Here is a 25,100-nt window from a genome sequence, read left to right on the forward strand (position 1 = left end):
ATGTAGGTTCATGCTGCAAGAGCTCAGATAGGTTGGAGGACATCCTCCGGAAGTTGTCATAATTGCTGTGTAAGTCTATGGAAGGGGGGTGACAACCATGAGTCTCCTTCCTAGGTTTTGTATTGAAGCCAATGCACCCAGAGGAGGACGAAAACTAGCTGTCCTCCGGCTACACCATGGTCCTACCCTACAGAGTGCTGTTGAGGCTACTGTAGACCTTCATTGCAAAACAGTGTGTTTAAATCAATTATTTATTGACGTGAATATATTTAGTATAGTTTTATCTAAAAATGATCACTTTTTCAATGTTCCACTATTTTTATTTTTATGAAATTCACTGATGATGGTCCTCCCCTTCCTCCTCTGAGGAACCTCCACTGCTGGGTATGTGTGTGGCAGTGTGTGTGTATATGTCTGTTTCCTGTTCTCTGTAAATACAGCTAGCTTACATTCACTCTCACAGTGTCATGACCCTGTGCATTTATTGATTCAGTGTTGTGGTATATAACCACCATACTTTATTACAAATACGGTCTCACAGAGTTTTTGTTGCATCAAGAAATGACTTTATTAAAGTTTTCAACAAAGCCGATAACCGTCTGCAGAGGGGAACGCATTCTTAAGGTCTCCCTCCACCTTATATAGTCCTCTTCAGTTTTCCCGCTCTTTTATTGCTCTGCCCACTTCCTTTGTCCCTGAGGACGGCTGAACTATTACTTCAACCAATCACCCGCTCCCCTGTACCTCACCCCCTCAAGCTGTAATCAATCAAGAAGATACCAAGGAGACAAAGGTCTAGCCCAAACTCTATTCAACCCTGGTGCCGCTCCCTTCACTGTGTTTGAAGAGAGAGACAAAAACAAACGGCCCAATTCAGTTAGCCACAAATAATGTTAACTATATGTTCATGATTAACTCAATTTCATCTGATAATCCATTAAAAATACACATCATATCCCTCCCAATGGGATTTTATAATCCCATAAACGTATAAAAGTATATTATGTTTATGCTATCAATCCCAATCTTTGCATTCAAGGTTATACTCATAATAAAAAAATCACTATTTATACTCAAAATAATTCCAATGTAAGTGTTAGTCTCTTAACACATTAAAACTAACATAGCATTGTTTTAACCATACTACCTAGGACATGTTTAAGAATAGTGTCAACATCTTTTATTCACATATCTTCATTCAGATCAATCAGTCAGCTTACAATTCATAATCATACTCAAATTAATTTCCCAAAACAAATTTAGAATGACAATTCTTAGTCAGTCACCTTGGTTCCATCATTCAAAGTTAAAATTCTCACCTTGGCACATATTGACACTAACAGAATGTACCTTTATATTATCGATAATTTTAGCATTACCTTCCTCATAACGAGAATTACAACAGATTAGTATCTTAATGCATTCCTAGTCTAAATTACTATCAATTTAGCAGTGTATAATAACTCCTCAGTTCAACATACTACCTCAACTAACACTCCCTTCCTCTACCGGCACTCAATCTTCTGGCGTCCTCCTTATGTCCTTCAGATAGCTTCATAGTTCATCTTGGATTTCCCATGGCAATGCCCCAATTCCAATGTCACGGCTGAGCCGCCCCACCTCCACCATCATTCAGTTTTGTCCATTTTGCCAACCAGTATACCCAAACTATGAAGAACGTTGTATTGGCATAGATCTCTCTCTTCCTTCTCACTCCACATGGACTCCTGTCACATTCTTGAGAGAAAAGGCACAAAAGAGAAGGCAATTGATTGCTTTGATGCTGGATTCAGGTCTCCTGGCAGAGGTGGTGTCGGACAGGAACGTCTTCAATGCCTTTGTTGCTCCTCTTCAGCCGGGTAGAGGGTTTTTGGTTTTTATTGAGGTTTACACCGTGGATGGCCGTATGTATCCCTGTCCCAGAGATTCGGCGACATATGTCTCCATAGCCGCCGTCTCCTCCTGAGACAGAGGATACACATGACTACGAGGAAGCGCAGCGCCTACTTGGAGGTCTATCGCACAATCCCCCTATCGATGAGGTGGTAATTGAGTCGCCTTCTTTTTACTGAAGGCGAGCGCCAAATCGGCATATTCAGGTGGAATGTGCATGGGGGGAACTTGGTTCAGACTTTCCACCGTCGTTGCCCCTACGGAAACACCTACACACCGCCTGAAACACTGATCAGACCATCCCTTGAGAGCCCTCTGCTGCCATGAAATGTTGGGGTCATGTGACATTAACCAGGGGAGTCCCAACACCACGGGAAACGCAGGAGAATCCATCAAATACAGACTAATTAACTCCTCATGGCCCTCCTGCGTTTTTATCTTGAGAGGTGCTGTGACTTCCCTAATCAATCCTGACCCCAAAGGACGGCTATCTAGGGCATGGATGGGGAAGGGCACATCAACGGGTACAATAGGAATCCCTAACTTATAGGTGAACTGGCGATCTATAAAATTCCCAGCTATAAATGAATCTACTAGTGCCTTATGCTGGGAATGAGGAGAGTCCTCGGGAAACATAACAGTAATACACATATGCGCACCAGAGAGCTCTGGGTGAGTTGGGTGCCTACTCTGCCTACCGCCTCGAATCCCAGGAGACCCTCCCCAGCACCGACCAGCAGTGTGTCCTCTGCGGCCACAGTTGGTGCAGGGGATGGCCTCCCTCCTGGCCACTATCCTGGTCTCCCTAGCACCAGCACCTCCGAGCTCCATAGGGGTCGGCTCGGAAGTGCTGGGGGATGGAATGGACGGCCCTGAATCCGGACGTCCGCGGGTAGCCAACAGGGTATCCAGGCGACTAGACATGTCCACCAGTTGGTCGAAGCTGAGGTTGGTGTCCCTGCAGGCCAATTCCCGACGCACGTCCTCCCTCAGGCTACATCGGTAGTGGTCAATGAGGGCCCTCTCATTCCATCCCGCGTTGGCAGCCAGCGTCCGGAAGTCCAGCGCGAACTCCTGTGCGCTCCTCCTCCCCTGCCTGAGGTGGAATAGACGCTCACCCGCCGCCTTACCCTCTGGTGGATGATCGAAAACTGCCCTGAAGCGGCGGGTGAACTCCGCATAGTTGACATTAGCGGCGTCTATTCTCCCCCACTCGGCGTTGGCCCACTCCAGCACCTTGCTGGACAGACAGGAGATGAGGGCGGACATGCTCTCGTATCCCGAGGGCACCAGGTGGATGGTTGCCAGGTAGAGTTCAACCTGGAGCAGGAAACCCTGACACCCGGCAGCTGTGCCATCATAAGCCCTCGGGAGCGAGAGCGAAATCCCACTGGACCCCGGAGGAGAAGCGATGGGTAATGCCGATGGTGGTGGTATCGTAGGAGGAGGTGTAGGCAGACCCCCTCTTTCCCATCGCTTCATAGTGCTCACCACCCGTTCCATGGCGGTGCCGAGAGCCTGGATCATGGCCGCTTGTTGTTCAACGCGTTCCTCCACTGATCCAGCTGGCACCGCCGCTCCTGCTGACTCCATGTGTGGTGTGTGATTCTGTCAGGATAAATGTGTATGCGGTGAACGAAGTCAAGCGCAGGACACCGAGAGACTGGCAGATGTACTTTCTAATAAACGTAATGAAAAGTACAAAACAACAAAGCCTCCAAAACAGGGAGGAACAATAATCATAATACACAGTCCTGCCGAAAACAAACGGAGAACAATCACACACAACAAACGAATGACAGACAGGGGTTATAAAGGGAAACCATCAACACTAATGGGAAACAGGTGTACACAAAGCAGACCAATCTAGATGATTGCTGAAACCTAGATCAGTGGCAGCTAGTACTCCGGGGACGACGAACGCCGAAGCCTGCCCGAGCAAGTAGGAGGAGCAGCCTCGGCTAAATCCGTGACAAAGAGCATCTTAAGGCTAAGTTCATCGTTAATACCTTCGTAGGAGCATCGTTAAATCTCCAAGCTGTTTCCCAAAACCATCATTATTAAAGTTGCACTTGAAAATACTCGTATTCTAACGGCTGCCTCAGACCACTCATAGAACAGCTAGGTGCGTCATTGGATGTTTTTTTGCCCTCCCGCGTGACTTTATACACAGATGATCTCCGCTAAACATAGAATCACATGGTTTATCCTTCTGTCTGTGATTTCAATAACTTGACTATAAACACAAAGTTGGCAATGTCTTTGCAATTGATACAAACAAGCAACACATAAAAATATGTTTAAAATGAAAGCCGAAATGATTGTATTAAAATATAAAGAGTAAGCTATAGGCCTATTTAAATGATGTTGAAATACAGTGCCTTCGGAAAGTATTCAGACCCCTTGACTTTTTCCCCATTTTGTTACATAACAGCCTTATTCTAAAATGGATTAAATAAAACAATGTCCTAAGCAATCTACACACAATAACCCATAATGGCAAAGCAAAAACAGGTTTTTAGACATTTTAGCACATGTATTACAAATAAGGAACAGAAATACCTTATTTACATAAGGATTCAGACCCTTTGCTCTAAGACTCGAAAATGAGCTCAGGTGCATCCTGTTTCCATTGATCATCCTTGAGATGTTTCTACAACTTGATTGGAGTTCACCTGTGGTAAATTCAATTGATTGGACATGATTTAGAAAGGCACACACCTGTCTCTAATAGGTCCCCCAGTTGACAGTGCATGTCAGAGCAAAATTGTCCATAGAGCTCCAGGACAGGATTGTGTCGAGGTATAGATCTGGGAAGGGCACCAAAACATTTCTGCAGCATTGAAGGTCCCCAAGAACAAAGTGGCCTCCATCATTCTTAAATAGAAGAAGTTTGGAACCACCAAGACTCATCCTAGAGCTGGCCGCCAGGCCAAACTGAACAATCGGGGGAGAAAGGCCTTGGTTAGGGAGGTGACCAAGAACCAGATGGTCACTCTGATAGAGCTCCAGAGTTCCTTTGTGGAGATGGGAGAACCTTCCAGAAGGACAACCATTTCTTCAGCACTCTACCAATCAGGCCTTTATGGTAGAGTGGCCAGACGGAAGCCACTCCTCAGTAAAAGGCACATGACAGCCCGCTTGGAGTTTGCCACAAGGCACCTAAAGGACTCTCAGACCATGAGAAACAAGATTCTCTGGACTAATGAAACCAAGATTGAGCTCTTTGGCCTGAATGCCAAGTGTCACGTCTGGAGGAAACCTGGCACCATCCCTACGGTGAAGCATGGTGGTGGCAGCATCATGCTGTGGTGATGTTTTTCAGTGGCAGGGACTGGGAGACTAGTCAGGATCAAGGGAAAGATGAACGGAACAAGGTACAGAGAGATCCTTGATGAAAAGCTGCTCCAGAGCGCTCAGGACCTCAGACTGGGGCGAAGGTTCACCTTCCAACAGGGCAAGGACCCTAACCACACAGCTTAGACAACGCAGGAGTGGCTTCGGTACAAGTCTCTGAATGTCCTTGAGTTGCCCAGCCAAAGGCTGGACTTGAACCCAATCAAACATCTCTGGAGAGACCTGAAAAAGCTGTGCAGCGACACTCCCTATCCAACCTGACTGAGCTTGAGAGGATCTGCAGAGAAGAATGGGAAAACTCCCCAAATACAGGTGTGCAAAGCTTGTAGCGTCATGCCCAAGAAGATTTGAGGCTGTATTCGCTGCCAAAGGCGCTTCAACAAAGAACTGAGTAAAGGGTCTGAATACTTACGTAAATGTGATATTTCAGTATTTTTTGTTGTATACATTTGCAAAAATGTCTAAAAACCTGTTTTTGCTTTGTCATCATGGGTTTGTGTGTAGATTGATGAGGATTTTTTTTATTTAATCCATTTTAGAATAAAGCTGAATATCATCTTTTGGGCTTTTAACTCTGATTTAACTAGTTATGTATCTAATCCGGTTTTGGCATTGAGAAAATGAGTGAAGTCCCAAATTCCGTGAGAATTTGTGCACTCAGAAATAAACGATCCAGTCACAGATTAGGAGCCACTACCTTAAAAAATTGTCTAAAACAGTTGATGTGTTGAAAACAGTTTCATGTTATCACAAAACTCCATGCCTGCTAAATTGGTTAGCTTTCTTTTGACAGGTAGTGCAAGCATGGAATGATCATAATGATGTTGTTGTTTCTGCATGCTTCATGTGCAACCCGCACCCCTGCACATTTTTACTTGTGGATGGCGACTTTAGGTTTTCGGGAACACATTGAAAAGTAACTTGACAATGTGTTGATCAGTCAGTGCAAATTTGGATTATAATGTCAAGAAGAGGAAGGAATGTTCTGAATCAATACATAAGGTAAGGGCTAGAATTTGCTCTGGATCTTCTAACAGCGACGTGTCTGTCTGGTATGTGCATGTATTATAAATTAGCAGTGTGGCAGATTTCCCAAAGTTCTCAAAGTTGGGTGTATCTAACTGGCTATAATAGCAGCCAAGGACATTCATTAGCTTATTTGTTTGTGCTTTGATTACACGCAAGTGTCCAGGTCAGCTGTTTACACAAATTACTCTCTTCAGCCACATGTGACTGACCACCTGGATTCGGTCCTGCAGCCTGCTGGTCCAAAATAGCATAACTGGTGTATTTTAACACCAACAAACCCATCCGTTTAAAAATTAATTTAGGATATGTCAATCTAGCAAACCAGGCAACTAAAAGTAACTTTTTAAACAATGTTTTGATTCGTTTTGGTTTGTTTTCTATCTATGACCATATCATAGCATAGAACGTCATAGCTTTAGCTAATTATTACAGGAAATCACAACAAGATCATTATTTACAAGTTAATGGCGAGCTAATTATAGAAAATAGCTTACGGTTGTGAGTGTGATGAAATAGAAGCAGGGCATTCTGAGATTTTTAGAACTAGGACACTGTCTTGTTGGCCTAACGTTATATCCTAATTTGACTTTGGTGCAGGTCATGTTAGCTAGCGAGCCATTCAGCTAACATTAGCTAGCTAGCTAACAGTACACCTTAACTTGCAATGAAAACAACTTTCTGACAAAATTATAGCCAGACTTTCTTCCCCCTATACATGGTAGCTAGCTAGGAGAACAGAACACTCTTACCCGTATACGTGGATGAACGCTTCTCCCTCTCGGTCACGGATGCCATGGTTGCCCTTATTTTGAAGATGTAATCCAGAGACAGGTGTTCTCTTTTCGACTCTCTCCGCATAATATATCGTTAGCTATCATACTCTGCTTCCACCGGCATTCCACTGATTTTAAAACTCGGTCAACTTCTTTGTTGCAGTTCCTTGTGATATCTTTAAAAAAAGCCGCATTAGATAATATTACCTACACATACAGAGCTCCTCATGTTATTGACACAAGCATGCTACAGGGCAGAAAAGTCTGAACTCATCTCTTGGCATGTACTGCATGCCCATCCATTATCTCAGCCAATCATGGCTAGTGGGAAGGTTCCTGTCTTTTTCCGTGGCTAAACCAACTAAGCTCGTAATTTAACAATTGTATTTGTATTTACAGATGGCATACAAGTTTGTTATTAAAGCACATGAAAGTTCAGATGTTCCAGAAGGCATTTCTGCCAAAAAACGTATTTTGATAAAAAAAAATATTGTTTACTTTCAAATGCCTCTCCTGTGACATACAACTAGTTTTCTGAAACGAGTCACATATGAAAAACCTTCCATAGCAAAATATACCTAGCTAGCTATCTACCATCCTTTTGCTTCTCATCCAACTGGTGTTATTTTCCAGATTGACTGACCTTCATGTCTTAAAGTAGTGATGGACTGTTGTTTCTCTTTGCTTATTTGAGCTGTTCTTGCCATAATATGGACTTGGTCTTTTACCAAATAGGGCTATATTCTGTATACCACCCCTACCTTGTCACAACACAACTGATTGGCTCAAACGCATTAAGAAGGACAGAAATTCCACAAATTAACTTTTAACAAGGCACACCTGTTAATTGAAATTCATTCCAGGTGACTACCTCATGAAGCAGGTTAAGAGAATGCCAAGAGTGTGCAAAGCTGTCATCAAGGTAGAGGGTGGCTACTTTGAAGAATCTCAAATATTAAATATATTTTGATTTGTTTAACACTTTTTTTGGTTACTACATGATTCCATATGTGTTATTTCATAGTTTTGATGTCTTCACTATTATTCTACAATGTAGAAAATAGTAAAAATAAAGAAAAACCCTTGAATGTGTAGGTGTGTCCAAACTTTTGACTGGTACTGTATATATATATATATATATATCTCTAAAGGGTAGTAGTACAGACCATAACTATTACTAAAAGTAGAAAGGACAGTTTGGTGCCATTGAACTGATCCACCAGAACTGGATTTATGGAAAAACCTTCTGCCTGGTCCGGACATCTCTAGATTTTCGGTTGACAACAGCTTCCATATTACATAGCCTTGGACAGGTAAGCACCACTGCTCAACACCTGGTTAGTCAGTAGATATAGTATTCAATATCTCAATTATCTCAAAGCTTCAAAATCCTTCTTTAACCTGTCTCCTCCCGTTCATCTACACTGATTTAAGTGGATTGAACAGGTGACATCAATAAGAGATCATAGCTTTCACCTAGAATCACTGGTCAGTCTATGTCACGGAAAGACCAGGTGTCCTTAATGTTGTGTACACTCAGTTTGTATATATACAGTGGGGAGAACAAGTATTTGATACAATGCCGATTTTGCATGTTTTCCTACTTACAAAGCATGTAGAGGTCTGTAATTTGTATCATAGGTACACTTCAACTGTGAGAGATGGAATCTAAAACAAAAATCCAGAAAATCACATTGTATGATTTTTAAGTAATTAATTTGCATTTTATTGCATGACATAAGTATTTGATCACTAACCAACCAGTATGAATTCCGGCTCTCACAGACCTGTTAGTTTTTCTTTAAGAAGCCCTCCTGTTCTCCACTCATTACCTGTATTAACTGCACCTGTTTGAACTCGTTACCTGTATTAAAGACACCTGTCCACACACTCAATTAAACAGACTCCAACCTCTCCACAATGGCCAAGACCAGAGGGCTGTGTAAGGACATCAGGAATAAAATTGTAGACCTGCACAAGGCTGGGATGGGCTACAGGACAATAGGCAAGCAGCTTGGTGAGAAGGCAACTGTTGGCACAATTATTAGAAAATGGAAGAAGTTCAAGATGACGGTCAATCAACCTCGGTCTGGGGCTCCATGCAAGATCTCACCTCGTGGGGCATCAATGATCATGAGGAAGGTGAGGGATCAGCCCAGAACTACACGGCAGGAGCTGGTCAATGACCCGAAGAGAGCTGGGACCACAGTCTCAAAGAAAACCATAAGTAAAACACTACGCCGTCATGGATTATAATCCTGCAGCACACGCAAGGTCCCCCTGCTCAAGCCAGCGCATGTCCAGGCCCGTCTGAAGTTTGCCAATGACCATCTGGATGATCCAGAGGAGGAATGGGAGAAGGTCATGTGGTCTGATGAGACAAAAAATGAGATTTTTGGTCTAAACTCCACTCGCCGTGTTTGGAGGAAGAAGAAGGATAAGTACAACCCCAAGAACACCATCCCAACCGTGAAGCATGGAGGTGGAAACATCATTCTTTGGTGATGCTTTTCTGCAAAGGGGACAGGATGACTGCACCGTATTGAGGGGAGGATGGATGGGGCCATGTATCGCGAGATCTTGGCCAACAACCTCCTTCCCTCAGTAAGAGCATTGAAGATGGGTCGTGGCTGGGTCTTCCAGCATGACAACGACCCGAAACACACAGCCAGGGCAACTAAGGAGTGGCTCCGTAAGAAGCATTTCAAGGTCCTGGAGTGGCCTAGCCAGTCTCCAGACCTGAACCCAATAGAACATCTTTGGAGGGAGCTGAAAGTCTGTATTGCCCAGCGACAGCCCCGAAACCTGAAGGATCTGGAGAAGGTCTGTATGGAGGAGTGGGACAAAATCCCTGCTGCAGTGTGTGCAAACCTGGCCAAGACCTACAGGAAACGTATGATCTCTGAAATTGCAAACAAAGGTTTCTGTACCAAATATTAAGGTCTGCTTTTCTGATATATCAAATACTTATGTCATGCAATAACATGCAAATTAATTACTTAAAAATCATACAATGTGATTTTCTGGATTTTTGTTTTAGATTACAGACCTCTACATGCTTTGTAAGTAGGAAAACCTGCAAAATCGGCAGTGTATCAAATATTTGTTCTCCCCACTGTTTATATACACACTGTGTATGTGACCAATAACATTTGATTTGAGTTGATTTGGTAGTAGGTGCCAGGCGCACTGCTTTGTGTCAAGAACTACAACGTTGCTGGGTTTTTCACACTCAACAGTTTCCCGTGTGTATCAAGAATGGTCCACTACCCAAAGGACATCCAGCCAACTTGACACAACTGTGGGAATCATTGGAGTCAACATGGGCCAAGTTCCCTGTGGAATGCTTTCGACACCTTGTAGAGTCCATGCCTCAACAAATTGAGGCTGTTCGGATGGCAAAAGAGGGGGGGGGGGGGGGGTTTGTTAATGTTATATAACCCTATTAGAAAGGACATATTCTCCGGATTAAAATAGGGTCAAAACGTCAGCCCCCATTTCTTCTTGCACAAATGCTCCCCTGGGTTCCTAAACTAATTGTATTTAATAATATTGGACTGTACAGCCTTACCTGTGGAGTTTGCGCCCATTGGATGGGGTGTTAGCCTACTCAGTGTTTCCCCTATTTCCCAAAAAATATGGCATTCTCCAAGTTCTAAGACCAATGTTTTAATTAACCATTGAACTATTTATAAATGATACAATTAATAATTTGCTATTATGAGTAATTATTACTTCAGTAAGGATTATTTTTCACTCACCTCAGGTATAGAAAGCCTTTACTTTTGATAGTGTTTGAAAACGATGGTAATTCTCTATTCCAAAGGCTGGCAGCACGAGACCATGTTTGGTGTGAAGGCAACCAATATTAATACATTTTGATAAGGGTGTCTGAAAAATGTTGATGTAAAAAATTCAAATTGTATGATATTGATATCTGTCTGGATCAAGTGCCATTCTGTGACTTTGGCTAATATGCTTTCTTTTTTTGCCATGGTATCGTTTTGGTATCATTTTGGTATCGGGCATCGTGATGGTAATCTAGTATTGTGAAATTAAACCTAGTATCGGTATCAAAATCTAAATTCTGGTATCGTGACAATACTCATAGTAATTACTGTAGTGTTCTTGCGGACTATAGCGTTTTTGCGGATATTAGTGTAGTATTTACTATAGTATTCTACAATATAATACACAATTCTATAGAAGGTACAGTACATGATCGAGGTATTACTACTGTGTGTAGTATATTATTCTACAGTATACTACAGTTTACCACACAATTCTATCATAAGAACTGTAGTATTCTATAGTAAACTGTAGTATTTTTTCTTGTTTTTACATGTTGTTCTCTTGTTCTCGCAAGAATGTTTGAGATGGACTACATATTTATTCATTGGATGGTTTTCCCATTGATCGAGTTTCCGCCTACAAATATCTGGACATTTGGATTGACAAAGACTTAATGTTTAAATAACATACGAATGAGCTTGTTAAAAGCTAACATTCAAAGTGGGCTTCTTTAAAAAAACTAGATCTAGCCTCTCCCTAAAAAGAATGAGCTACCAAACCCGCTCGCAGGATTGGTTAACTCTTGAGGTCACTCTAGTCTCGACCAATTTAGGTAAATCCTCCTTTAGTTTTAGTGCCCCCCATTGTTGGAATAACGCCCAAAGATCTTTGCGTCTTGATTCCCTGGTGCCGCTAGGGCAGTTTAGGTCTCTGGTGTTGAATGAATTCATTGAGGATTGCAGTTGGTTCGATTGATTGCAGTGGTTTATTTGTTAAAATTGTGGTGTTGAGGTTGTGCCTTGTGGTTATTTTTATTAATCTTGTTTTAATTATAATGTAAATTGTTCTTGCTGTTGTGACAAAATGTTTGTACTCAGGGCACCATTGGGAATGAGACCCTGGTCTCAATTGGGCTACCCTGAATAAATACAAGTGAATAAAATAAAATAAAATGTGTGTCTTCTAAGCGGACAGACAATTAAGCAGTTTTCTAATTTCCTGCTAATTTTCTGCAATGCTACACATTTTGCCATGGCTTATACCGTGTTCGTATGACTCGAACATTATAACAAAATCAACGGGACCACCTGGAGGTCGGGGGCCCCTGGGTACGTGCCCTGCGTGCCCGGTCGGTAATCCGGCAATGTTCATGAAAGTGGTAAATTGGGAATCATTTCGGATTGGCTGCTTATTCAAGTCATCCGACAGCTCCAAAACAACCATTTCGGATGTCGGCTAGCATGGATCTGATAGAATCTACAGTGAGGGAAAAAAGTATTTGATCCCCTGCTGATTTTGTACGTTTGCCCACTGACAAAGAAATGATCAGTCTATAATTTTAATGGTAGGTTTATTTGAGCAGTGAGAGACAGAATAACAACAAAATAATCCAGAAAAAAGCATGTAAAAATGTTATACATTTATTTGCATTTTAATGAGGGAAATAAGTATTTGACCCCCTCTCAATCAGAGAGATTTCTGGCTCCATGTCTTTTATACAGGTAACGAGCTGATATTAGGAGCACACTCTTAAAGGGAGTGCTCCTAATCTCAGTTTGTTACCTGTATAAAAGACACCTGTCCACAGAAGCAATCAATCAATCAGATTCCAAACTCTCCACCATGGCCAAGACCAAAGAGCTCTCCAAGGATGTCAGGGACAAGATTGTAAACCTACACAAGGCTGGAATGGGCTACAAGACCATTGCCAAGCAGCTTGGTGAGAAGGTGACAACAGTTGGTGCGATTATTCGCAAATGGAAGAAACACAAAAGACCTGTCAATCTCCCTCGGCCTGGGGCTCCATGCAAGATCTCAATGCAATGATCATGAGAACAGTGAGGAATCAGCCCAGAACTACACGGGAGGATCTTGTCAATGATCTCAAGGCAGCTGGGACCATAGTCACCAAGAAAACAATTGGTAACACACTACGCCGTGAAGGACTGAAATCCTGCAGCGCCCGCAAGGTCCCCCTGCTCAAGAAAGCACATATACAGGCCCGTCTGAAGTTTGCCAATGAACATCTGAATGATTCAGAGGAGAACTGGGTGAAAGTGTTGTGGTCAGATGAGACCAAAATCGAGCTCTTTGGCATCAACTCAACTCGCCGTGTTTGGAGGAGGAGGAATGCTGCCTATGACCCCAAGAACACCATGTCCACCGTCAAACATGGAGGTGGAAACATTATGCTTTTGGGGTGTTTTTCTGCTAAGGGGACAGGAAAACTTCACCACATCAAAGGGACGATAGACGGGGCCATGTACCGTCAATTCTTGGGTGAGAACCTCCTTCCCTCAGCCAGGGCATCGAAAATGGGTCGTGGATGGGTATTCTAGCATGACAATGACCCAAAACACACGGCCAAGGCAACAAAGGAGTGGCTCAAGAAGAAGCACATTAAGGTCCTGGAGTGGCCTAGCCAGTCTCCAGACCTTAATCCCATAGAAAATCTGTGGAGGGAGCTGAAGGTTCGAGTTGCCAAACGTCAGCCTCGAAACCTTAATGACTTGGAGAAGATCTGCAATGAGGAGTGGAACAAAATCCCTCCTGAGATGTGTGCAAACCTGGTGGCCAACTACAAGAAACGTCTGACCTCTGTCATTGCCAACAAGGGTTTTGCCACCAAGTACTAAGTAATGTTTTGCAGAGGGGTCAAATACTTATTTCCCTCATTAAAATGCAAATCAATTTATAACATTTTTGACATGCGTTTTTCTGGATTTTTTTGTTGTTATTCTGTCTCTCACTGTTCAAATAAACCTACCATTAAAATTATAGACTGATCATGTCTTTGTCAGTGGGCAAATATACAAAAGCATTAGGGGATCAAATACTTTTTTCCCTCACTGTAGCCCTTAGACAGCTAGCCATCCTATGGTTAGTCATTTAGGTTTATGACACACACACACATACACAAACATGCCATACACACCCCACCTGCTACATCACTGATAGGGGTCCTATGGTGACACACCATTTCTGCCTGATGAGTCAATGAGGGTGAGTCAGCAACGAGAGGAGAAAGGGGTGGGTGCCCACTGTTTCAACATAATTTGTCAACATATTGTGATTTGGAATCTACTGTATGTGGAAAATACATTGTATTTGTTTTGAGGGTAACATTTTTACAACAGGATTATGTCATCATGGTAACCCATTTTCAACATAGACAAACCTTGTATAAAATATGTTGAATTTCTACCTTTGAAATAACATCAGAACTTCAACATTATGTCAGCTATCAGAAAAAAACAATAGGCTGGGCAGCAACTCCTACCGGAGAGTTTATATATCTACAGCTATCCATTTGGTTTTAACCAGGCCCAGCACTGCATAGCTTTGATATTTGTCACTGAACACTACCAATATGCTATCGTGAGAATGATTATTGAGAAATCGCTTAATAACTAGAAAGATTCACTGTTGCTGTCAAAGTCATTCCAACGGATAGGTTTAACAGAGCAAATTAAATGTAACCATACTTTATAAGTTATAACTAGAAATGTATACTTATATTTTTGGTTGAGATGGAGATATGAATCCAACATATACATTATTCATTTGTAGACAAACTGGATATTAAACTGTGTTTTGTTGTCAATGCAACCAAATATCCACATTTGAAGGAGATGGACATGTATCTTCTGTTTGGATAGTTATATCTGTGCCACTGACTTAGTCTGTCTTTAATTCCAGTTTGTCTACAAATGTATAATTGATATGTTGGATTCACGTCTCAATCTCAACCAACAATCTAAGTTAAAGAATAGAACTAAATAAATTCAAATCAAACGTTAAGTGCACTTTAAATAAAGATGTTGATATTGGCATTGTCAACCAAACACAATTCATTATTACTTTTGTAATACAGAAAATAGCCTGAAGTTAAGGCTATCTTCAAATGTAACAGTATTTATTCAACTTTAAAATTAGCAACACATCCAATGCCACATTTTGAGGTTACTGTAACAATAATGTCTTCTTATGTAATCAAATCAAATCAAATCACATTTTATTGGTCACATGCGCCGAATACAACAGGTGCAGACATTACAGTGAAATGCTTACTTGCAGCCCTTAACCAACAGTGCATTTATAAAAATAAAAATAAAGTAAAAATAAAACAACAACAAAAAAAGTGTTGAGAAAAAAAGAGCAGAAGTAAAATAAAATAACAGTAGGGAGGGTATACAGTGGGGGAAAAAAGTATTTAGTCAGCCACCAATTGTGCAAGTTCTCCCACTTAAAAAGATGAGAGAGGCCTGTAATTTTCATCATAGGTACACGTCAACTATGACAGACAAATTTGGAGAAAAAAAATCAGAAAATCACATTGTAGGATTTTTAATGAATTTATTTGCAAATTATGGTGGAAAATAAGTATTTGGTCACCTACAAACAAGCAAGATTTCTGGCTCTCACAGACCTGTAACTTCTTCTTTAAGAGGCTCCTCTGTCCTCCACTCGTTACCTGTATTAATGGCACCTGTTTGAACTTGTTATCAGTATAAAAGACACCTGTCCACAACCTCAAACAGTCACACTCCAAACTCCACCATGGCCAAGACCAAAGAGCTGTCAAAGGACACCAGAAACAAAATTGTAGACCTGCACCAGGCTGGGAAGACTGAATCTGCAATAGGTAAGCAGCTTGGTTAGAAGAAATCAACTGTGGGAGCAATTATTAGGAAATGGAAGACATACAAGACCACTGATAATCTCCCTCGATCTGGGGCTCCACGCAAGATCTCACCCCGTGGGGTCAAAATGATCACAAGAACGGTGAGCAAAAATCCCAGAACCACACGGGGGGACCTAGTGAATGACCTGCAGAGAGCTGGGACCAAAGTAACAAAGCCTACCATCAGTAACACACTACGCCGCCAGGGACTCAAATCCTGCAGTGCCAGACGTGTCCCCCTGCTTAAGCCAGTACATGTCCAGGCCCGTCTGAAGTTTGCTAGAGTGCATTTGGATGATCCAGAGGAGGATTGGGAGAATGTCATATGGTCAGATGAAACCAAAATATAACTTTTTGGTAAAAACTCAACCTGTCGTGTTTGGAGGACAAAGAATGCTAAGTTGCATCCAAAGAACACCATACCTACTGTGAAGCATGGGGGTGGAAACATCATGCTTTGGGGCTGTTTTTCTGCAAAGGGACCAGGACGACTGATCCGTGTAAAGGAAAGAATGAATGGGGCCATGTATCGTGAGATTTTGAGTGAAAACCTCCTTCCATCAGCAAGGGCATTGAAGATGAAACGTGGCTGGGTCTTTCAGCATGACAATGATCCCAAATACACCGCCCAGGCAACGAAGGAGTGGCTTCGTAAGAAGCATTTCAAGGTCCTGTAGTGGCCTAGCCAGTCTCCAGATCTCAACCCCATAGAAAATCTTTGGAGGGAGTTGAAAGTCCATGTTACCCAGCGACAGCCCCAAAACATCACTGCTCTAGAGGAGATATGCATGGAGGAATGGGCCAAAATACCAGCAACAGTGTGTGAAAACCTTGTGAAGACTTACAGAAAACGTTTGACCTGTGTCATTGCCAACAAAGGGTATATAACAAAGTATTGAGAAACTTTTGTTATTGACCAAATACTTATTTTCCACCATAATTTGCAAACAAATTCATTAAAAATCCTACAATGTGATTTTCTGGATTTTTGTTTCTCATTTTGTCTGTCATAGTTGACGTGTACCTATGATGAAAATTACAAGCCTCTCTCATCTTTTTAAGTGAGAGAACCTGCACAATTGGTGGCTGACTAAATACTTTTTTCCCCCACTGTATATACAGGGGGGTACCAGTGCAGAGTCAATGTGCGGGGGCACCGGCTAGTTGAGATAGTTGAAGTAATATGTACCTGTGGGTAAAGTTAAAGTGACCATGCATAAATAATTAACAGAGTAGCAGCAGCGTAAAAAGGATGGGGTGGGGGGGCAGTGCAAATAGTCCGGGTAGCTATGATTAGCTGTTCAGGAGTCTTATGGCTTCGGTCTAGGTCTAGTCTAGGTCTTTTGGACCTAGACTTGGCACTCTGGTACCGCTTGCCGTGCGGTAGCAGGTAGAACAGTCTATGACTAGGGTGGCTGGAGTCTTTGACAATTTTGAGGGCCTTCCTCTGACACCGCCTGGTATAGAGGTCCTGGATGGCATGAAGCATGCATGTTCAAGATAACATGCAAAGGTCGCAGGTCTGTGGAGATCTTCACAATTGCTATAATAATCTATGCAGAATCTCGAACAGCATTGATCACTTGCACTTCTATTGTAATCTCAACTGCAATCCAGGTCATTTGGCTGTGCTATTAGATCAGTGGTAACACAGTAGCCCTTTCCACACACAGCCCCTGTTATCCCGTATACCGGTTGAAAATGGCAGATTTTGTGATTGATTATCACCTAAATTGGAATGCAGTGGCCGTACAGTAACATGCTATCAAAACTCAGTTTCTCCGCTTCACAGCGCTGTATGGGTTTCGACTGACAGTTGTTATAAACTTGAGCAGCATGCACAACAAGAAGATGTCCCCATCCCGTCCGCTAATTGGGCTACTTTTGCACATTTGTAGTCTGAGTGATGGGAATGCTGTAAAGCAAGAGGAGTGGATGTGTTCTGAAAGATGATGAGGATTATAATAAATACTGCTTTGATGTTATTCAAGCAAACCAAATGTGCACTTCATACACACACTTGAATGTACTCATGACTCCATTACAGTGGGGAAAAAATGTATTTAGTCAGCCACCAATTGTGCAAGTTCTCCCACTTAAAAAGATGAGAGAGGCCTGTAATGTTCATCATAGGTACACGTCAACTATGACAGACAAAATGAGAAGAAAGAAATCCAGAAAATCACATTGTAGGATTTTTAATGAATTTATTTGCAAATTATGGTGGAAAATAAGTATTTGGTCAATAACAAAAGTTTCTCAATACTTTGTTATATACCCTTTGTTGGCAATGACACAGGTCAAGGTTTTCACACACTGTTGCTGGTTGAGATTTGAGATTTTACCAAAAAGTTATATTTTGGTTTCATCTGTCATTCTCCCAATCCTCTTCTGGATCATCCAAATGCACTCTAGCAAACTTCAGACGGGCCTGAACATGTACTGGCTTAAGCAGGGGGACACGTCTGGCACTTCAGGATTTGAGTCCCTGGCGGCGTAGTGTGTTACTGATGGTAGGCTTTGTTACTTTGGTCCCAGCTCTCTGCAGGTCATTCACTAGGTCCCCCCTGTGGTTCTGGGATTTTTGCTCACCGTTCTTGTGATCATTTTGATCCCACGGGGTGAGATCTTGCGTGGAGCCCCAGATCGAGGGAGATTATCAGTGGTCTTGTATGTCTTCCATTTCCTAATAATTGCTCCCACAGTTGATTTCTTCAAACCAAGCTGCTTACCTATTGCAGATTCAGTCTTCCCAGCCTGGTGCAGGTCTACAATTTTGTTTCTGGTGTCCTTTGACAGCTCTTTGGTCTTGGCCATAGTGGAGTTTGGAGTGTGACTGTTTGAGGTTGTGGACAGGTGTCTTTTATACTGACAACAAGTTCAAACAGGTGCCATTAATACAGGTAACGAGTGGAGGACAGAGGAGCCTCTTAAAGAAGAAGTTACAGGTCTGTGAGAGCCAGAAATCTTGCTTGTTTGTAGGTGACCAAATACTTATTTTCCACCATAATTTGCAAATAAATTCATTAAAAATCCTACAATGTGATTTTCTGAATTTTTTCCTCTCAATTTGTCTGTCATAGTTGACGTGTACCTATGATGAAAATTACAGGCCTCTCTCATCTTTTTAAGTGGGAGAACTTGCACAATTGGTGGCTGACTAAATACTTTTTTTCCCCACTGTATATGCGCACCAAAATTACAACATGTTTGCCTTTTGAAAGCCTAACACTATAAAATCTTATTTTATCACTTGTTGCCATGTTGGCAATAGAATAAGCTGTCAAATGATGCCCACACCTGACCCAGATTGCAAGTTATAATGGCATTTTTTTTGGATTGAGTGAACAACAGTAATTGTATGATGGTGGGGATGCGGGGCTGTGTTTCAAACAAAAAAATACAAGCGTACTTGCTTCAGTTCCTCAATGGCAAAGCTAGTAGACTGATTGAGCGCGGGTCATTGGCGTGTACAATTCTTTTGTCTGGGAATTACCGCTTTTACGTTTCTCTGCCATTATTATTATTTTTTAGATTGGCCTTGGCATTGCAAGCGTATGATACCCAACCTGGTTGGGAATCACTGCCCTAGAGCACAGAAAAAACTATACACATCCCGGCCTAAACATCAGCGCCACAGGTAACTTCCACAAAGCTGTGAACGATCTGAGAGACAAGGCAAGAAGGTCATTCTACACCATCAAAATAACATGAAATTCGACATACCAATTAGGATCTGGCAAAAAATACTTGAATCAGTTATTAGAACCCATTGCCCTTTATGGTTGTGAGGTCTGGGGTCCACTCACCAACCAATAATTCACAAAATGGGACAAACATCAAATTGAGACTTTGCATGCAAAAATATCCTCAGTGTACAACATAAAACACAAAATAATGCATGTAGAGCAGAATTAGTCCGATACCCTCTAATTATCAAAATCCAGAAAAGAGTCGTTAAATTCTACAACCACCTAAAAGGAAGCAATTCCTAAACCTTCCATAACAAAGCCATCATCTACAGAGAGATGAACCTGGAGAAGAGTCCCCTAAGCAAGCTGGTCCTGGGACACTGTTCACAAACTCAAACAGACCCCACAGAGCCCCAGGACAGCAACACAATTAGACTCAACCAAATCATGAGAAAACTAAAAGATAATTACTTGACACATTGGAAAGAATTAACATCAAAACTGTGCAAACTAGAATGCCCTAAACAGAGAGTGCACAGTGGCAGAATACCTGGCCACTGTGACTGACCCAACATTTCGGGAAAACTTTGACTATGTACAGACTCAGTGAGCATAGCCTTGCTATTGAAAGAGGCCGCTGTAGGCAGACCAGGCTCTCAAGAGAAGACAGGCTACAGTATGTGCACACTGTCCACAAAATGAGGTGGAAACTGAGCTGCACTTCCTAACCTCCTGCCAAATGTCTGACCATATTAGAGACACATATTTCCCTCAGATTACACAGACCCACAAAGAATTTGAAAACAAATCAAACTTTATAAACTCCCATATCTATTGGGTGAAATACTACAGTGTGCATCACCAGTGAAGAACAAACACCATCGTAAATACAACCCATATTTATGTTGATTTATTTTCCCTTTTGTACTTTAACTATTTGCACATTGTTACAACACTGTACATGTAGAAAAGGCCCATGGAGTTGGTGGATTCGCCATTTAATTCATGGCCACTTGCGCAGCTGGGCCAGAGCGCTTTAATTAGGTCAGGTGGAAATGTCAGACAGATCTCAACTCATTAAAAGGAGGAAATCGCCACCGCCCGACCTCGCTGCTAATCCAGACATAAATCCACCGAATCTGTTATCTATCATTGTTCATAGTTATTACCACGGAGCGCGGCTTGGAGTGCACGCTTCAAACCTATTGTGTTACGGCAATGGACAATGATCACAGCCCTACAGATCATCACGGGTCAATTACACCATTGTTGATATATGGTTAAAATGTAACGAAATGACATGTACATATGAAGACAAACCTGGAAAGGATGAAATATGAAACAGAATTATTATTTGCTAAATTGATAAATCCTGATATTAAACTGATTGAGATTATAGATTGAATAATTCCCAACTGATCGATTTATTTACATTCTCATGATGAACGGTTATGATCCTAAATGACTCAATCATGCTTCATATTGAATTCCTATTGAACTGAATTGCTGAATTACCTCTGTTAATGATTGTTATGATTTGACTTTTGAATTTGATTTGATACATGTTATTCTGTTTCCTTAGTTATGCAGCACACACAAACTATCCAGTAAATATACCACTTTGTGGTAAAGGAATTCCTGCCTCAGTCTCCTCCATTCCTCTCAGTCACCTGACCTGTGACCACCTGTTCACCTTCACTATTGTCAGTCATCCTACCTGTCTGGCTACACAAACAGATTCCAATAATCTTTCAGTATATAGCCATAATATGACATTTGAAATGTCTCTATTCCTTTGGAACTTTTGTGAGTGTAATGTTTACTGTTTATTTTTGATAATTTATTTCACTTTTGTTTATTATCTATTTCACTTGCTTTGGCAATGTAAACATATTTTTCACATGCCACTAAAACCCTTTGAATTTAATTGAATTGAGAGAGAGAGACAAAAAGTCAGAGACAGAGACAGACAGAACATTCTACCCCAAACCAGAGAAGGGAGTTCAGGGGAATCAGTGGGGGTTCTGGATGTATGACAAGGGAGCTGTTGGCCCCCATGCTACAGTATCAGCCCCCCAGCTTCTAAAAACAATCCCCCCTCTGTGAGTCTGGGTGTATTTCACAAGCTTGGAAAAGGGATTTGGGGTCCCTTTAAATGCACACCACGGAGCACAGACAAAAGAATCCCTGGTCATTCAACAGAATAAAAGCTTTGTGTGTGTGAAAGAGAGTGACTGAGTCAGTGAGTGAGTGAATGAGAGAGAGGCAGGGTAGAGCGAGAAAAAGATTGTGTACATTGACTTTGTGCATCCAAATCTCTCTGACTCACAATCTCTCCAATCTCTCTCTTTTGCCGTGTCATTCTCTTTTGCCGTGTCAGTCTTTTTTTTACCGTTCTCTCTTGAATTTGATCTCTCTTTCCCTCTCAGGACACATTAAACAACAACTCATTTGGTAAGAAGTACAGCTGGCAGGAGAAGGTCTCGCGCTCATCCTCCCCCCTCAAAACAGGTGAGCTGTTCCACCACCACTTCATGTTACAGGAGACTGCTGGCTCATACCACCAGTTTAATCTTTTAGGGGGTTGCTGATTTTGCAGATATAATTAGGCAACACAGCAGTAACTGCAGAATCAACCACTGCCACTAAAACAATATAAATATTTCCTATTATCCATTCCAACATTGTCGAAAATCTGTCTGTGGATGAATTTCAGTGGCTCATTAGTGTCAGCCATATTGAACAGTCTGCTGTGGCTTAGCTAGCAGCCCAGAGCTACTACAGGTCTTAGAATGGCCTCTCTGAACTATATGTAAAACTAGCAGAGAGTGTGTTGAGTTACAGACTAGATGACCGATGCTGCACAACTATGAAGTTTCTATTAGCCTAGCTGTCACTAAATGTGTTTGGAAGGAAAGGATAACAGAATCAAATAGAAAACGGTTGACTTTTTATTCTTATTCTGTTCTCTGTCTCTCTAATATATAACCGTATCTGCTTTAGGTCCACTAGTCCCAATTTGGTTTAGTGCTTTATATAGCTGTTTTCTTGTTCAGATATCTATTGAAAACCCCCAATAATTAGTAATGGTTGTAATTATAACTTAATTTATGAAAAGCTTTTTATACATTGCTCTCAAAGCATGTATTAGTGTCCTATGATAGCAGTGATGGCATGGTGAATAGCTAGTGTCCCTGCAAGGCTCTAATGTTTTTTTACAGTGAATTTGTGCTGGGCTTTTTGACAGTGGATTATGACATACTAGGTCAATCACATTATATTTGCTGCCCACTGAATATGATGAGTATTTTGGAATTAGCTTGTAATCCCAGTGTTACCTAACCAACTTGACGTTTCTAATATTTGTGTATGTTTGTCTGTGCATGTTGCTGTTGATCTGTATGTGTTTGTTGTTGTCTGTGTGTACTGTTTGTGAACTGCTGCATATGTTTCCATCTGGGTTTTTATCTATGTGCCCTTGTGTGTGTTTGTGTATTTTCTATGTGAATGTGTACATGTGTGCCTGTGTGGACATGTTTGCTTGTATGTCTGTCTGTGAGCCTGCATGACTGTATGCCTGTGTCTTGTATGTATGTCTGTGTATGCCTGGGTCTGTGTCTGTCTCCCTCCCCCAGGTGGGCTGACCTCTCCCCATGAGCACAGCTGTCTGAGCGATGAGGACAAGCTGCAGCAAGGAGGTGGGACGCAGACCAAGGACCGCGGCACATCCACTGACGCTCCCTGCAGACACAAACACACCTCTGGACACACCCACAGCTCCGCAGCAGGGACACGCTCCAAACTGCAGGAGAAGCCCACAGCACCCCCGCCTCCCCAAAACTACACACCCGCACCTCTGGGCCCCCCAGGGAAGGGCGAGGGGGGGACACACAGAGAGAATATCCGCTATCACACAGACGTACGCCTAGAACCCACTGAGGAGATCTATCTGACTCCCGTGCACCGTTCCGAGCAGGACCGCCCATTCCTGTCCCAGCAGCCAGAGCACGGACGCATGTCATTCAGCTCTGACACCGAGGGCCCACCCCCTTACCAGCCTCTGCCCGACCGGACCAACCCCTCCATATGTGAGGAGGACGAGGTGTATGTGCCCCCTTCCTCCTACGCCTCCTGTGTGGAGGCTCTCCTCACCCCTCCCTCTACCGCCCCCTCCAGGGAACCCCCAGTCTTAGCCCTGAACCTCAGCCTGAGGGAAGGAGGAGCAGGGGCGGTGGTGAGGGCAGGGGTAGGGGTGGAGTATGTAGATGCCCAGGACGAGACATTTGGGGGAGAGGGTGAGGCTGAGGATGAGAGGGTAAGGGATGTGGGAGGCAGGCAGTATTTGGGACGTGGCGGCTGTGGTGCCCCCCCGAGGACTTTGATGAGCTCGGAAGCGAGTGGTCTGTCTTACGACTCTGTGAAGTACACACTCGTCGTGGACGAGCACGCACAGCTCGAACTGGTGAGTCTGCAGCAGTGTTACCAATGTTACAGCGACGACAGCGACTCTGCGACCGTCTACGACAATTGTGTCTTGTCTCCGTACGAGTCGGCCATCGGGGAGGAGTATGAGGAGGAAGAGGAAGAAGAAGATAAAGAGGATGAGGAGGAGAGAGCGAGAGTGGAATGGAGGAGAGAAGCAACCGCCTGTCTGTCAGAGGACTCCACCCCAGAGGCGAACCTACACTTCTCTAAGAAGTTCCTCAACATCTTCATGAACGGACAGTCACGGTCCTCCAGTAGGTACCACCACTGAACCACAAGGGCACCATCTTTTGTTCAGACACTGCAGTTTCTTATATTAGGCTTAAAGGGCAACTCCATCACTTTTCATTATCTCCAGCACAATACGAGTGTCAACATATGTGAAAATGGCGCATTTCTAAGTTTTGCAGGAACAAATATAAAGTTCAAAAGTTCTACCCGATGACATCATCAAAAGTTACAACATTTTAATCCTTAATAGTCTATTGACTCACCCGTGCGTCAGTATAAGTAACATAATAAAACAAATCCCCATCAAAATCCATCAGTTTAAGTTAGAGATATCTTTTTGCATCTCAATCAGTGGCGGTTGGTGCCATTTAAGATGAACATGGCCTTATTTCTATTACAGCATATTGGATGACTGTCATCCATATTCCATAGACCAAGCTCAATGGAACATCGATAGGTTTAGGCCACTACATCGTACTTGAATTTACCCTGTACCGATCATGAGGTTGCTACAACCTAGCCTATGAATGAAAGTTTACAACGTAGGTTCACAGGTCAAGATAATTTGACAGACAGTGACACATTTAATACCGCCTTAAACACTCTTGCCTGCATCTAGCTGATTTAGAGTTTCTATTGGACAAATTCTGGTATGTTTATCCCATGTTTCATTCTGTTTGCTTCCGTTTAAGAAATGTTTTTCAACAGTATCTGCGCAATGAATACACCCCTGATCGCACTTAAACACAGTTCACATTCATAGCAGCCACATACAAACAGCTCGTTTTATGCAGTATATAATTTCTTCTCGCATCTACGCTCTCTCCTCCCCTCACCTTTTCCCTAAGATTGTGGACTTCAGTGCACAACACATCAGCTGTCTGTGACCAGGCAAAAGAAACACAGCCTATAATGTTGTCACATCATAGTCAACATGGCTACTAG

At 42.5% G+C, this 25,100-nt stretch overlaps 1 protein-coding gene across 1 annotated transcript in view; it reads left to right on the top strand.

The window, feature by feature from the left end:
* Positions 1-25,100, top strand: part of LOC311111444 (C-Jun-amino-terminal kinase-interacting protein 1-like) — a gene marked incomplete at its 3' end in the record, with an annotated part of 108,684 nt that overhangs the window by 59,336 nt on the left and 24,248 nt on the right. The window contains exons 4-5 of the mRNA XM_084154165.1: positions 21,869-21,950; positions 23,075-24,178. Of these exons, the coding sequence (XP_084010291.1) occupies positions 21,869-21,950; positions 23,075-24,178 (1,186 nt within the window). The remainder of the gene's footprint in view (positions 1-21,868; positions 21,951-23,074; positions 24,179-25,100) is intronic.

Source organism: Coregonus lavaretus (genome assembly GCF_964263955.1).
Source record: "Coregonus lavaretus genome assembly, chromosome: 37".
Classification (NCBI taxonomy): domain Eukaryota; kingdom Metazoa; phylum Chordata; class Actinopteri; order Salmoniformes; family Salmonidae; genus Coregonus; species Coregonus lavaretus.